This window comes from Gallinula chloropus (genome assembly GCF_964237585.1).
Source record: "Gallinula chloropus genome assembly, chromosome: 2".
NCBI classification, from domain to species: domain Eukaryota; kingdom Metazoa; phylum Chordata; class Aves; order Gruiformes; family Rallidae; genus Gallinula; species Gallinula chloropus.
The window spans coordinates 79,159,767-79,176,839 of NC_140086.1; the positions used below are offsets into that span (position 1 = coordinate 79,159,767).

General features: G+C 37.4%; 1 protein-coding gene across 1 annotated transcript in view; it reads right to left on the reverse strand.

Moving 5' to 3' along the window:
* Positions 1 to 5,144: 5,144 nt before the first annotated feature.
* Positions 5,145 to 17,073, reverse strand: part of DNAH5 (dynein axonemal heavy chain 5) — a gene marked incomplete at both ends in the record, with an annotated part of 131,271 nt that continues 119,342 nt past the window's right edge. Inside the window, 9 exons of the mRNA XM_084260383.1 lie at positions 5,145 to 5,296; positions 6,677 to 6,908; positions 8,652 to 8,804; positions 10,009 to 10,221; positions 12,807 to 13,022; positions 13,279 to 13,482; positions 14,091 to 14,296; positions 14,898 to 15,117; positions 16,591 to 16,836. Of these exons, the coding sequence (XP_084116509.1) occupies positions 5,145 to 5,296; positions 6,677 to 6,908; positions 8,652 to 8,804; positions 10,009 to 10,221; positions 12,807 to 13,022; positions 13,279 to 13,482; positions 14,091 to 14,296; positions 14,898 to 15,117; positions 16,591 to 16,836 (1,842 nt within the window). The remainder of the gene's footprint in view (positions 5,297 to 6,676; positions 6,909 to 8,651; positions 8,805 to 10,008; positions 10,222 to 12,806; positions 13,023 to 13,278; positions 13,483 to 14,090; positions 14,297 to 14,897; positions 15,118 to 16,590; positions 16,837 to 17,073) is intronic.

Here is a 17,073-nt window from a genome sequence, read left to right on the forward strand (position 1 = left end):
TATATTTATATATATAGAGAGGCTACAATTCTTGAGGCTGTTTAATACAGAAACTGGAAACAATTGTTTGCAGCCAATTCACGTATTTTGAGGGAGCATACATGAATTGGTTGCAAATTCACTTAGCAGCAGGAATGATTGCTGCGTTGCTTTCTATCATCTTTGTCAGGTCTTGGAGAACAGGAGAGGTTCCTGAAGACTGGAGGACAGCCAATGTCACTCTGATCTTCAAAAAGGACAAGAAGGATGATCCAAATAACTACAGACCAGTCAATCTCACCTCTGTCCCTGGAAAGGTAATAGAACAGCTTGTTCTGGATGCCATATCCAAGCAATAGGAAGAAAAGAAGGTTATGAGGAGTAGTCAGCATGGATTCACCAAGGCAAGATTGTGCTCAACCAATTTTGTAGCCTTCTATGATGTCATCACTGGCTGGGTAGATAGAGGGAGAGCAGTGGATGTCATCTACCTTGACTTCAGCAAGGCCTTTTGATAGTCTCCCATGACATCCTGATAGCAAAGTTGAAAAAGTGTGGGATAGATGAGTGGACAGTGAGGTGGGTTGAGAACTGGCTGTCAGGCTGTGCTCAGAGGGTGGTGAACAGTGGAGCAGAGTGCAGGTGGAGACCTGTGACTAGCGGTGTTCTCCGGGGGTCAGTGTTGCATCTGGTCTTGTTTAGCATCTTCATCGAGGACCTTGATGAGGGAATAGTGGCCACCCTCAGCAAGTGTGCTGGTGATACAAAGCTGGGCACTAAGTAAGAAACCAGTTGAGATTTAATAAAAGCAACTGTAGAGTCTTGCACCTGGGAAGGAATAACTGCTTGAATCAGTACAGGCTGGGGGATGACCTGCTGGAGAGAAGCTCCTGGTTGATGACAGGTTGGCCATGAGCCAGCAGTGTGCCCTGGTGGCTCAGAGAGCTAATGGGATCCTGGGGTGCATCAAAAGGAGCAACGACAGCAGGTCAAAGGAAGAGATCCTCCCCTTCTACTCTGCCCTGGTCAGGTCCCACCTTGCGTATTGTGTCCAGTTCTGTGCTCCCTGGTATAAAAAAGACAGGAATCTCCTGGACAGATTCCAGCAGAGGGCTACGAAGATGATTAAAGGACTGGAGCATCTCCCCTGTAAGGATAAGCTGAAAGAACTGGGGAGTTCAGCCTTGAGAAAAGAAGGCTAAGAGGGGATCTTATGAATGTTTATAAATACCTGAAGTGTGGGACACGGGGAATCAGCCAGCCTCTTTTCAGTGGTCTGTGGGGACCGGACAAGGGGCAATGGCTTCACGTTGGAGCACAGGAAATTCCACACCAATATATGGAAGAACTTTTTCACAGTGAGGGTGACAGAGCCCTGGCACAGGCTGCCCAGGGGGGCTGTGCAGTCTCCTTCCCTGGTGATATTCAAGACCTGTCTGGACACCTACCTTTCTGACCTGTCCTAGGGAACCTGCTTTGGCAGGGGGGTTGAATTTGATCTCTTGAGGTCCCTTCCAACCCCTACAATCCTGTGATTCTGTGATCTCAGAAGACAGGACCTTTCTATGTAGTACAGCCTACACAACATGCCATATATTTGAAACATTAGGTTATTTTTAAATACTTGTAAAATTTATGAGGAGTTTCAAAGGATTCTGATCAAAGAATAACTCGTCAATGAAGCCATTAATATCTTAGCTATATCCAGGGTGTTACTTTACAACTAATTTCTAAGAGAAATTTATGTATTTGTTTTTAAATATTCTCCAAAACACATGTATTTATCATGCCATATATCAGAAAGAAAAGAAGTGAATACCTTCTGTAATACCATGTTTTTCCAGACTCAAATTTACAGTGCTGCATGCTTCATAACAGCACAAATGATGTCTGCGAATGGTTTTTCTTGAGTAATAAATACATTCAGTACCAACAGCAGAGTCAAACTCGGAGGAAGTACATCTAATTCTATGTCAGGGCTGGTTATTTTATTGATACTCCTTTCCATAGAAACATTTTATTACCCACTTCTGCTATGAAGATTGACAAGAAGCTATTACATTTTTTTACCTGTTTGAAGCTGTATGTCAGGAAGCAGCAAGGGCAGGCTGCTTGGAAAGGAAAGTGGAGCTGGCAGCCAGGAGTCACAGCAGGATGGTCAGGGCAAGGCTCTTTCTGACAAGGGCACAGTCCCATGGCACCTGAACAAAAAAGCAGAGCAGGTCTATGGCAGCAACCAGGGCCAGCTAACATCTCAGTGACTGCCAGAGGAAGCTGTAATAACAAGGCAGATCTGAGGTCATGCCAGAAAGTTGAGTCAGAAAGGCAGGGCCTGATCTGATGAGGATAACCAGAGTCTGCCACAGATCAGTGATCACCAGGCAAGTCCATAGTAATGAGGGAGATGCAATTACAGATGCCCCTAGTTGTCCTCCAACCCTGGCAGTGAAAGCCCTGGGAGGGCTGGGTTGTGCACTCTGACCTCTGACATGATACTGCATTTCAAAAGAACTTTTAATTGAACTTGCCCATACCTCATCATTCCAATCCTGCTGGTGGCTTTGCCATGCCAAATTTCTTAAGAAATGGAGCTGACAGAACAGAAGTAACAGTGACTGCTGACAGCAATTGCTTCACTGATCTCACAGTCTTTGGCATAACTTGTATCACCAGTGCATATTTGAGGAACTACCTTTTTCTCCATCAGCCTCATAGAAAATCAAACTGAAAAAAATGTGCACATTTCACTCACTGAGAATTACCATGGGGTTTGTGGGGTTTGACATTTCTGCTGTGTTTACAGCAGTGATGGTACATCAAATCCAGTGTTTGGAAGGCAACATTTGAAGTGTATTTGGCTTGAAAATTTTCAGTGTAAATAACTTGCATGAAGACAATGTGCACTTTCTCCAGAGAAGAAGAAAGTCCATGGCAACTCCAATGAGCATCTGGAGGGTCTTCTCGAAGTCTCAACATGGTACTCCAAGGTCCAGTAAGGAATAATTTATTCCCGTCATATTTATTCATTGCCATGTCCAAATTAAAAATAGTTCCTAAAGGAGATTTCCATAGATTTCATTTGTTTCATTGTAATTTATTTAAAAGAAAAAAGAAAATGGTCCACAAGTTTCATAACTGGTTTGACTGTAGAAATGAATGCTAGAGTCTCCACTAAAATATTCTGTCTTGTAATAAAATATACTTCTTTAGATATTATTAGGTTTAGGCAAGAGATATTTAGCATATTTATTTAATAAACTACTTAATGCACCCTTTAAGTTCCATGTATTAATTTAATCTAAAATTGAAAGTAGCTTACCCATTGCAGCATTTATGTACGACATATACAAAAGAAATATTGCTTCATTCTTCTTCCTCTTCAGTAGAACTTGTTATTGTGAATGACTCAAGGTCCACTATGATACATGACCTATTGGACTGAGCAACAAAAATACACTGGCGTTTTGTTGATTAAGTAAGCGTGCTTAACGTGCAAAGCCAATAGTGTTCAGCTAAATGGAGCTGCTAACATTTTTTTCTTAAGGGGAACTCCTAGTCTCCAATCTAGCTGGGACACCAAACAGACTGCAGCACATAATTAAAAAAAGGAGAAAGGGGGAAAAGCAACCCTAACAAAAAAGAACAACAACAAAACTCCCAACAAGAAAAAAAAAAAAAGAACCAAACCACAATATATAAAATCGCAACACTATAAAATTAGAGCAGAAACAACATGTTTCAAGTCTGGGGTATTGTGAAGGATTGTGTCCCTCAGGGGATGTTTGCCTTTATGGATCTTCAAGGGACTGGGCTGAGACTGTGTTGGTGGTTGTACAAGCAGATGTCTGTCTCAGCATTACTGGAACATCACATCGCCTACCACTGCCACAGCAACAGAGTATTGGGCAAACCACAAGACTACCCATTACCTGCCCTCCTACTTACCTGTTTGTGAAGCAACGTCTAAGAACTTTAGCCTAACCCCCGTGCATGTGCCCAGTCACAGGGTCAAAAAAAGAGGGGTCTGGAAACCCCCAAAGACCACTGAGGACATCGTGAGACCCCCAGGTGACAGTATTGGGCATGCACACCACCGCTGAGCAGTGGGTAGGGCTAAGCTAAGCAGTTCTAATTGATTCTCGGAAGAAGTGATGAACCTCACTGAAGGAGCTGTGACAACCAGCATCAAGTGGAATTCCCCACCCTGACATGAAGTCAGTTTGGATTGACTGGACACTACAGCTCCACAGTGGTAGCTATTGCACCTTTACTTTCCTTTTTTCCCCCCATCTTTCTCTCTCTCTTGCATCTCTGTGAATTTTGACATAACAATTAAACTACTACTACTCCTTATGGCATCTGACCTCATTTGTGTCTTAATCTCACTCTGGGAGTAACAACAAATCTCCCCCAGACTGGACCTTTCTGGGTTGGGACAGGTGCTAGCACATGAAAACAATATCCACACATTCTTATGGAACTATTTTCTTCCAATCCGTTATATATTTATAAGTCATGAACCAGATACTAAATAATTCTGACAGCTATCAAATACTCATTTTCCTATGCAATGCAATGACATTTTATCCAAGTGATGAAACAGACATGAATTTTTTTCAGTCTCACATTCCTTATCTAATCTACAAGCAAACTAGAAACTGTCATCTAGGAGGTAAATCTTGGAACTTCATCTTGAGGGATAACAACTAATGCGAATGAGCAACTGGACTTAGGTCTCCATAGGTACACACAATAAATAAAAACAAAACAAAATAAAAGCTTTGTATTTAGTTACTTGGAGGTAAGCCTTTATAAAAGCATATTTACCACTGAAAAGTAACAATGTTCAAGTCAATCTTTATTCAAGGTAAAATTAAGTACACAGTAGTGAGTTAGGAACACTAAATATTTGTCATGATTTGTCAAGACATCAAAGGTAGCAAGCACTTCAATTTATGTACCAAGCTTAATATCACTCTAAGATTTATCTGTTATAAGCCTATTGTACAGGTTTATTGAGAGTAATTTTCTAAAAATACCATAATGGAGTCTACACCTTAGAAAATACATTTGTAGAAGTGATTCATTGTATAGCTAACTACATATTGACATTTACATTTAAAAACAGAAAAGAACTCTTAGAAACCTTTTCCTTTTTTGTAAATTTACTTGACGTCACATAGAAGTGCTACTCCACGCAGTACCCAGTGCTCTGGTGGCTGAAGGGTTTTAAGATCCACAGCAGCAATGTAATTCATATCTGTTCGAATGGTCTTTTTGTAGACTGGACACGAATACAGACGTGGATCTTTTGAAGCTGTAAAGACAGCACAGACATAAAAAAACAACGAAACCAGGTTGAACAACCAGGGCCATGAGGGACTAGGCATAAGGTAAATGTAAAACTGAAGTTCAATGGCAGGACATGGCTCTCCATCACCACGAAAGAAAACTCTTAGATTATTCGCACACTGTTCACTACTGTGTTATTACCAGGTGAAAGCCACATATGGCTTGAAATTCCTGTAGGTTTAAGATTTAACATCAGCAAAAAACGTAAATGAACATTCATTCTAGTGTGATTAGTGTCATTATTAGTTCAATCTGTCCAGTGAACCTTATTTCTTATCAATATATTATTAATGTGTCAAAACTAAAAATGTCCTCTTTTGAACAACCTATTTTAAAATGCATTCAGTATTTCAGAGTATAAATTTTCAACTTATTCACTGCAGAATTAGAATGGCAGTCTAGTTGTGCTTAATACGTCACTGTTCCTTATTTAGCATCTTGGCTGCTTTCACACTAATCATGCCTCTTATCAAAGCCCAGCTACACAAAATCCTGGCAAAATAGCATGCAAGCAGGCTTTGCTTTTGGGTGTGGAATGCTTTTCTATAGAAATTTCCAATTTTACATTCAATGCTGGATAGCCCTATCCTACTTTACATCCCTATTTAACATTTCCCTTTTCATACACAAAATAACCCTACATTAACCTTAATTACATATTTTCACAAAACAGCACTGTCCTTCAGCCCCGTAAGTTTTATTTCCATTCTTACAGTCCTTTTTTGCCTCAAAGACAAATTGTCTTTCACCATATCTTTGACTCCATCTCTTGCTTTTTTCTTCTAGTTCAAAAATAGCCTTGTTCATGAAAAAAAGAAATAATCTATATATACAAGTTACCTATATAATATTCTATCCATAAATATATAAGATATATTTTTATATATATGCTGTGTATATATACTTATGTAAGTTTTATATATATTCATAACTACACTGGGTTTTGGGATGAAGTGATTTGGGTTGGGTTTAAGTTACAGGGGTTTCAGAGTTTATGTATGCAAACATCTCAATCTAGGGCACATACTGTCAGTGGAAGACTCAATGCAAGCATATTTACTACAAGAGGTAGAGAATAGCCCATCTGTAGTGGGATTAAAAGTTAAGACCAGACGGTAGAGACCTAAGTAAATATTAAGAAAAAAGTACCTCTTATCAAGGAAGGCTGGAAGCTGTTTTACATGGAAGACTGGGAAATCTCTCCTGTTAGAAAGACTCAGTATACATACAGCGAATAGAGACAGCCTCAAGAAATCCCCACAGTTCAAAAGACTTCCAATGCGGTTGAAGAGAAAGTTACATTGAATTCTATCAAAATAACAGTCTTTACAATACAGTTACTTACTGTTATTCTCTGCATAAATCCTTATAACTGGCATCATCTCAAAGAGCACCTTGGGCTTAGATTCAGTCAGTCTCATGTTTCTTCTGTCCCAACCAGCTCCTTCCAAATACAGCCCATAAACATAGACCCCTTCCAGAGGAGGTTTTGTGATATCATCCTTCATCCATTTAGTGACCTCATTGCACAGAACTACACTGTCAAGAGCCCATCCTTTGTTAGCCCTTGTTATTTCCTGCTCAAAACAGATGAAAGTGTGGAGGTTGCATTTTTACATGTGTGTAAAGCCATTTTTAACAAGCTTCTATTAAGAATATATTTGTATGGTCACAAAAAAAAAAAAAATCATGATACCCATGTTTACAACAGCTTGACTTCTACACTAGTAACAGTATGATACTATCAGAAAGCTTTCTCTTGCAAATATAAAATATTAACAGCTTTTATGAGATGAGAAAGTACTAACTGGATGTGCTAAGTAAAACAGTTCTGATCACAAAAGTAAAACGTGTAATTTGCTGCCTAGTTTCAGGGGTTACCTACCCTTTCCTGTATCTATGCTTTCCATTAACTGTATGCTTAATAAGGAGTAAGAACTCAGCTTTCAAATACATAAACACACTGCAAAAAACCCACAGAACACTTGAAGATAGACATAGATTCAACATATACTTCAGATGTAGTCAGTAAGTTATGTCACTGGACAACACTCCTTTATATTACCCAACCCAATACTATCCCATACCATTAAGTTATACCAGATCTTGTAAATGTTTTCCAAGACATTTGCTTGAAGTAATTGGAATTAATGTTTGTTCCATACTGCAGTTAGGTTGCTTTTGAACTATAAACCTTCTGCTTTTTAAAGACCACTAAGGCTCCTCATCTTTCTCATTTCTATTTGTTCCACCACATAGCAAAGCTCAGAATGTCACTTTGGTTTTCTCTTGGGACATTAGGTAGCTATGTACCCACATTCTCTTTTTAGGGAACAAAAATAGTTCTGGAGATTCCACCAGTTTCAGTTCCACAAGCTTGGGTCTAAAAGAAAATCCCAATTTAGAAGTGATTGCTTAAAGAAATTTGTTATTTTATTCCAAGGCTATATGCCTGAAATTTTAGAAGAAGTAGATCACACAGCTGAATGTCAGTTTGAAAGCCAAAGATTACACTAAGACCTGAGAGCAAAAGGGGAGATTTTCCTTCTCTGAAAATCTTCATTCTCTCTTCCTAAAGTCAGGTGGGTTATTTTTTTTTTTTCAGAAGTGCCATTGGATTCCACCTGATTACTCTTTCCTACTTTTAAACATTCCAGACATACATTATCACTTACATGTGCCTTTAGGCTGACCAATGTAGATATTTATTGCATCTTTTTAAAATATAAAGTAGCTCACTTGTTCATTGCAACTAGCATGCTGAGTAACTAATTCAATCATCATGTAGACAGAGATACATATATTTAAAAATACATCAAATTTCAAAGTTACTATGCATTAAATAAAGGAAACTCCCACTGAAGACTGAAACAGCTACTGAACTGCAGAAGTGTAATTTAAGACTAATTCTGAATAGCTGTTCTGGCAAGTCTCCTGACTGGTAGGTACTGAACACAGTACAAAAGGGAAGGAAGGAAAAAGAAAAAATAGTCAATTAATTGCTCTTCTCAGGGTTATCTCAATGGTAACATGAGACACTACTTCCCCAATCTACCTTAATAACGTTGTTAAGGTAGCCCCTACATACATGAGGGTCAGTCAAAGTAGGAACTATATTTTTAAAGGAGTGGTTGATATGGAAAAATAGGTGCAGGGGAAGAACACTTAGGAAATGTTGCAGTTTTGCAGTCATCATGTATCTTCACTGTTGACATGATGGAGCCATGTGTATAACCCAGCCTTCATCATCGCACATTATAGATAATTATTTTTAAAAATTACATCAAAGAGTAAATAGTGAAACTTAAAACACAAATTACCTGCCTCACTGCAGTTAAAAATCCTTGAGGATTAAAAAACCCTGTCATCCAGAAGCAGTTTGGTCGGCTCTCAAAAATCCAGTTATGAAACTGGCAGTTTCTTTCTAGAAGCTCAGTAAACCAGAAACCAAGTGTACTGGAGGCCCAAGATGCCTAAAAATAGTAAACAGCATTCATTTTTAAATTTTACTCAAGTTTTAAAATGTCATAGTCATGAGGGAATTCCTCACAAGGTAGTAAACATAATATTAGCAAAGCATATATAAAGTTAATTTTTTATATCTTAAACTTTTAACCTGATAGATGTTTCATTTCACTTGTTCTGTTCAAATTCATGCCTACCATCCCATTTAGACATGCAAAGTGATCCCTGTGGTAATAGTCCATTTTATGATTTTTTTTGCAAAATTAGATAGCTGTGTAAATTAAGAACAGGATTTCTGCACAAACTACTCTTTTCTGGAGGAGTGTGGGGGGCGAGGTAAGGAAAATTGAGCTTGGACTCTGTGAAGATTAATGATGGATTTTCTCCTGTGAAGCTTCTGCTCTGGTCTAGGTTTTGTATGATGAAAACATTTTGTCAATAAGAACAAAACAAGCAAACACCAAAAACCCTCCCCTTTTTTCTTTCCATCAGTTGTCATTAACAGCTCTAGTTGTCCCTGGTTTTCACTCCACTTCTATAAGGAGTGGCTAAAAGAGCTGGAAGCTCTTTTCTCCCAGGAAGAGAAGGCTCAGAGGAGATATTATGAATGTTTATACCTCATGTGTGAAGAATGGAAGATGGAACCAGATTCTTGCCCATGATAGGAGAAGAGGCAATAGCCAGAAGATGAAATGTGGCAAATTCCATTTAAACTTAAGGGGTTTTCATTTCATTAGTTGGTTTGTCGTTTTTTACTGTGAAGGTGATCAAATACTGGAACAGGTTGTCCAGTGAGGTTGTGGACTCTTGATTCCCTAGAGTCCTGGATAACCTGCTTTAATTCACCCTGCTTTTAGAAGTAAGGTTAAACTACGCTATCTTCAGAGGTCCCTCCTAGCTCTGTTCTGTGATTAAGACTATAAATCTTAATATCAAGGAATAGTAACAGTGTAGTCCACTACCAGTATGGGTGCTATTTTATTATTTATTACCCTGCCAATATGCAACAGCCTGTTAAACTAGGAAATACCTGCATGTCCCAAATTCATTTCTATTTTTATAAATGAAAGAGGGCTTTTTAGCTCAAAATCTACTTCAGCAGTTGCACAGCCCTGATTAACTCACATTTGAAAAAAATGTATTCATGTCTAGCAGTTTAATCTGGCTCTACAGAATATTTTTTTCCTTACAAAATAAATGATGTACACCTACTTTTTTCCAGCTAGCAGGAATCCTTCCATCATACATGCAGTCTAAAGCATCCCTTAGGTTTTCACTCATAACAATTGTCCCATCAATGGCAAGCTTTAGGTCAGTCAGAGTGCTTCTCACTAAGGAAATAACTCTCTGCATTTGTTCAATCTCCTGTCGCAAAAATATATTCATAGGCTGATATGGTCCCATGCTCTTTAGTTTCTCTTTTACCTGTAGGTAGAAAACCAAAGATCCTTCAAAAGAAGTAAAAACCAGAAGCGGCTTTATGTCAAGGTTAGGCCCTGATACAGTTTTTAAGACATAATACTTTTATTTAGGAAGTTAAATGATTAGTTTGGCATCTACCTTGAATCCTCTGAAAGACAGAAATACAGGATTTGTTCCAAGAGAAATCTATGATGCTCAGAATGGCTGTGTTTTTAGTTTAACTCACTGTTTAGTCCCTATACTATTCTGTGAGCTAACATCAATTAAACAGCATGCAGGTCATACCCCATTTCAAGGATTTCAGCTTTAATTTCAACAGACAATTCCCAAGGTCCACTTTATACAATCCAATCAAGAATGATTGCCCCAGCCACTTTGCCTCAGAGCACTAGTACTACTTGTCAGCAATGCCTGGGAACTATCACTATGCCAGGCACTCCTGTATCCTAATAAAACCTGATGATATAGTTTTAGTCAAAAACATAAAGCTAACAAATTTACTACAATGGTATAGACATAACTAGTTAATCTGTTGTCAGTATGGTCCTATTGGGAGGTAGGTGAAAAAAATTATATATAACAGCTATTGAATCCTATGCAGGATAACAGCCCTATTCTTAGTAATATGCATAATATAATACATCATAACCTATTTATTAGTATTTTACTGCAGGAAAAGGAATTTAAATAGCTTTCACTATATGAAAAGGTTTTGTGCTCTACATTCACTTTTATTAACACAAACTACATTTCAATTTGTCACTTCTGATGAGCCCAAAGAGAGTTCTTGTAAACTTAACAGGACTAACTGTACCTGTATAATGACACTATGTAATAAATGTCTTTATTAAGCCAGATACCTATTCCTGGAGATGTTTAGCAAATTTGAAGAGAACTGGACTAACATCTACCTTGAGATTTAACCAATCACTGAAGTAATACCCTTCTGAGAAATTCAACAAATTGCAATCTTTTGCAGGTGTAAGACACCTGATTCAGTGTTTTGGAAAGTCAGGCTCCTAGAAAGGTCAAAAACTTCATCTTTGGAAGACTGATGGATTACCAGTATTCCTAACACATATAATGTTAACACATCTGTTCAAACAAAATATAATTATTATGCCATTTGAGGGAAGGTAGATTATGTAATACAACACCAGCTACAGAAAACATAAAACAACAGATGTAAGACATGGGGATCTGAAGAGAACATATACTCATAAACATAGCCCACATAAGGGAAACTTATTACCGTGTAGAAACAGAAAAAAAGGGTATCAGATTTTATAAGTCTCCTTGCTCCTTCTCATAGCTCAGTATTCTGACAGGATAAATTTAGCATTCATAAAGCACCTAGCTTTGTATCAGGTCTTCTTCATACTAACTTCCATTAAAGAGCAATTAAATGGCAGAAGACTAAGGCTAAGAGGTTCCACTCTCTTTAAGAAGATGATGGCAGACAAATTATGTAATTAATAAAACATCTTACTGCCTAGATGAGCAGATGGGAATCAGTTAAAGTACAAACACGGGTGTGAACTTTTTTCTGATGACATTTCGGGGTGATTCACATCCATTTCACAACAAAAGTGTTGTAAATGTTGTATTAATGACATATTAATTTTGCTTTTAAGCTTTTTAAAATATAATGAAACACAAAAGATCAACACTCCCTGATAGAGAGAATATAGGAATCTTAACTATTTTACATGCATTTTCCTCTCATTTATTTGAGGCTTATAACAGCCTTACCTGCAAAGAACTGTAATGTCAGCATCCTACATTCCGGGACTCTAAAGGAAAGAGAAGAACTATCGAACGACCCAGAAACAACAGAACTTGTCCAAACTCTCAATTAAACTGTGGTCTCCAGGATGGGGACACAGAATACAGTCAATCAGACTATCCATATATCTAGTAATGAGTGTAAGAAAATCCTCTCACCTTGAGAGTCATTCCATCTTCCACATAAACAGAAGGAAAGTTGCTATTTCAGAAAAGTAATCGCTGCAAGGCAGCAGGTGTCCACTACATAGTTACATAGGCTCTAATGTGTTAATATGAGTCCTGAGATAATAACACTAGGTTTCAATCAATGAAAGCTATCACTTGACAAGCTTTTCAGCATTAATTTCACTGAAGAAGAAAGTAACCTAAAAATATCTTCAGGATGTAAGCTGAATCCCAAAGTAATAAATATGTTAAAGCAGTAATACTTTTAGAAGCACGAGTACACTTGCAACATGACATCAAGTTGTTTACAATGTCAACAACCTCAGATAAAAGCTGGTGATTCTACTTCCCCCATAGTGCAAATGACAACATAAGCATTAAGTGGTTTAATATTTTGAAAAAGCTCTTACAAAAGCACTTCAGTGCACATCTAGTGACTTCATCATAAATGTTAAGTCTTGACAGACTTTAAAATGTTTTTGAAGTACTGCCTGTATGAGTGAATTCAGACACGCTTTGAAAAAATTAATGTAATTTTATAAATATATACACTATATATTTATAAATATATATTAATATACATTATGTATATGTATAATGGAACAAATGTTTTTAACAGAGTTTAATTAACTCACTTCAAATGGTACATAATCATCAGGAAGCTTTTCCAGCATATCATCAGCCAGCCTGGCTACAACTGCCTCTCGGGTTTCACCTCCTCCACCAGAGCTATCTTTAGGCTGAATACTGAGGATAATGTCCAAAACATCTTTGGAAAGTTTACTTTGGTATGTGATATCCGCATTGGGGTGCAAACCAAACACCTCTGGTGTGTCATAAGCAGGAAGATTCTACATAATAAAATATAAGAAGAGTACAACTGGTAATGGATTTATAACATAATTATTAAAAAGAAAAAAAACCCACAACACGTCAAAAGCAAGCACACGAAAGAAGCCCATGAAATAAATATGCTTATTTACATGCAATAAATATTCTGTCAATAAAAGACAAATAGGGGTGCTCACACAAAATACAGGGATTTGGGAACTTGTGATAAACAAATGAATTAGGTTTTTTTGTGTTAAAAAGCTGTCATTTACCAACCTGTATGTATTGAAGATACTGATCCACCACGGTACATTTGGGTATGCTGTACCCTTTGTAGAAGCTGAATTCTTGACTGAATGTATTTTCACTGAACCAAACTTTTACAAATGTGTTCATGAGCCTTTTGTCATAATCATCTGTCACACGGCCACCATACTGGATCTCACCTATCATGTAACAAACAGTACTCCAGGAGATCCCCTAAAACCAAGTAGAAAGCACTGACTTTAGCTAACCCTCTCTTCCCCTATTTACATCTCCCTCAGTAAGAACAGGTGATACACCAAGTCCTGCCTCTCCTTCCCTTTTCAAAGAAAGTTATTTTCTTACTACTCTTTTTTTCTGTAACTGCATTCCCAGAAAACATTCAAGGATTTCTCAAAATAGAATTCAGTGACAAGACAGGTTGCAGGAGCCAAATCTTATTATTTTTACTCAAAACAGATTTAAATAAAAGGATATTTTAATCACAGTAGTCCATTTTTAACTGACAATAATTAGCATTCAAAAGAAGATCTATAATTCGAAGATTTATATTTCCAGAAATTCTTGGGGGAGACAGCTGTGGGTGATTGGTTTTTTTTAATCTGTAGGTTAATAGAAATTTAATATGCACAGGAATAAAAGTCTAATTTGAGTTTGCAGCTCTACAGACACGCATACTTGTAATGTTGAATGTTTGTGGAAAGAAACAAAAGAATAGTTTAAAGTAATGTTTGTGGTTTAGTTATTGGGAACTAGGTATATACATACTACTCCTAGAAAGATTCACCATCCTAATCCACCTTCCCCACAAAAATATTAATTACCTTCTTGGCATCTGTGCCATCCAAATGGTTTTGAATGAACTGCACAGTAGCATTGAAATCAGCTTGATTAAACTCATAGGGTATATTCCAACCCAGAGCTCCAAACTTGCGTCTTTCTTGAACAGTGGAATGCAGAAAGGCCACAGCATACAACATTGGTTTCCATTGTACCATGTCACTGACATCTAGTAAATCCTGGCTGACACCTATTGATTGTAAATGGGCTTTATAAGACACATTGTCATAGTATTTTTCAAAACTTCAAATCAGTGCTACAACATCACTCCTAGAGATATTTGGTAAGCCCTTTGACTTTCCCAAGTGTAAATTATTGTCCACAAAGTGTTCTCTGCAGGAAATGCCAGGAAAAAACCCAACAGTTTATTAATAGCTGAATTCCCACTAAGTTTTCTGCATATACTCCTCGACCTTCATTTTTTGCCATGTAAAGAGCACCTAATAAACAGCAAAGATTAACATGTTGCTTTTCTGCCACAAGACACAAGTAGATAAAAAATACGAACGCTTTGAACCGAGATATTAGAAGCCAGCATTTGAGAAAACAAAAAAAGCATTTCTTCTTTTGCTGTTCAGTTAGTTCTGGCAATTGACCCTCAGCAGATATTCTCTTCTTTTTAATTTTGACAATGTCTAGCTCAAGATCTAGATGTCTTCTTACATTGTTGTGGTCCATTCCTCATAGTACCTCACATGTACTACAAACAGCTACAACATGACCACACAATAACACCAGAGTCTAAAAATGAGCAAAATTTAATTTTAAATCATTACCACCCTAGCACTCACCGCTATACGTTCTCTTCAGTCCAGCTCTGAGCCCTTGTGGTGGCTCGTTGGTAAACTTAATAGACATTTGAAGAAGGGTGATGGGGAACTGTTTGTGAACATCCGTTGTTATCCATAGTCGAAAGCTCTCATGGACAGTCTCTGTCTCTATTAAAGTGTCCATCAACTCATCCAAAAAGTCAAGTCCAAGGTGACAGTTTTGCAGAAGTGCCCAGCCTCCCTAGTTTAAAACAATAGACTATAATGATATCAACATTGTTTACAAATAGAAATCACTACAATCATTCTGTTTATGTGGTAGGTTAGGAACACAGCCAACACAGATAAACTATAGCATTTGAAGTGCCTACCAGAACTGTTACAGGAAGAAATTTCATACTACTGGCTCACTAAATAAAAAACAAGGTCTTAACAATTTGATTTCATGTACATTTCAAGTACAGAGACCAGTATTCATAGTAATGGTACATATTCTAAGTATTCAAAGTACTTTTTTTCTCCAAAACAAAGATCATATGAGCTAACCTGTGGGTTGTGCCTTCTGGAAGCACTGTCGACTTGTTTGATTTTATCACCTAAACAAGTGGTCTTTACTTGTCCAATCTAGTCTTTTCAAGTAGTTCCTACATTTTCTATTTCAGTACATTTAAAATGTTACTATAGTGCTGATAAACATTTAGAAATCTTGATTTACATAAGGGAGATCAGAAGTAGCTCCATAGAACAAGCTGCTAAACCTTGTTCCTTACAAGGGACGCAGGCTTGGAAAATAACCAAATGTATGTACTTACTTAATCTACTGCTAGCAGTCAATAGATATCAAGCTCTCTCATATCAATTATCGTATAGACATCTCACAAGCCTCTTCATTAATAGGGTTATGTGAGACAGTAAGGGGAAGTAATATTTCCCTTAGCTAAACAAAAGGAGCTGCTCTTCCCTATCTTTCTGAATATTTCTTCCCATCTGATCTGCTAATTAGTTCTTAATGTGAAGTTGCCAAACAAGAATCTGAGGCAAAGTCATAGGAAAACTGGATATACAGATAGGGAAGAAGGTCCTAACACAGGAGCACAAGTTGTTCAGTCACTTCACTTCAGCATGGGAGTACTACCATCTGATGGGCAAAGCATGGTAAACTGGAACATCTCAGCTTTTCTTTCTCGTACAGGAAATTTTATTCTTTAAGTCTTCCATGTTTCACTTGCAAAATGCCTGTGTTATCAGATCGCTCATCCCAATTCAAAATTCAGGCTACAGCAATACAAAATAATTTGGTATACAGCCACGCTTTTCTCAAGATTTCATAACTATCAATAGTGTATTTGGGATTAATCTTCATCTTTAAAATGTTTTTGCATTACTAAAACCAGAAAATTTTAAAACTCTTGTGAAATGCTTGCCAATGAATATTTAATATTCATACAATCCAAACAATCAATTCATCTGTGTTCATCAGTCAACAACGTAAAACACCACCATTTTACATGAAAAACACTGGTGTGTCTACAGTATGAAAAAGCTTGCTATGGCCAATTAAATGACTGTGAAAAGACCATTCTATTGCTTAGGACACTTATTTATAGAAATAAATATATGTCCTTGCACACCAAGCAACTTTATTTCAGCACAGGACTGTCATTTCTAAGTGTTTAATACAGATACAGAAAGGATACAGATTTTTGTCTCTTACGTAAGCCATCGTCTGCTGTAGAAGTTTACGAGCATGGATTCCTTGGCCCTGGCCCATGGAAACATAACGTGTCTCCACCTTCAGTCTTTTTCCCAAAGCAATAATTGAGTCCGTAGGATCAGAGCCCATGGAAAGAAAGCCTATGAGAGGAGTTCGTGGATCTGACTCTTCCCATGTCTTTTCCAAGTCCAAGATGACTCCCTCTGCATATTTCTCCCCCATAGTGTCAATTATGTATTTTCTTGCCTACATCAAAGAAAATAAATTTAAGTTGTGACATAGTAATTTAATACTGTTATCTTCCCAGTATAAATGTGACCAAAAAGAAAACTGAAGAGCAAAGGTTGCTGTAAATTTATATCAGAAACAAAAAGCTGAAACAAATTTACACATTAACACATCATACTGTCTTTGAAGCTGTTATTTCTTACATCCTTTGAGATCAGTTAAACTTTACAAATAATTATTCCATTACATATACTT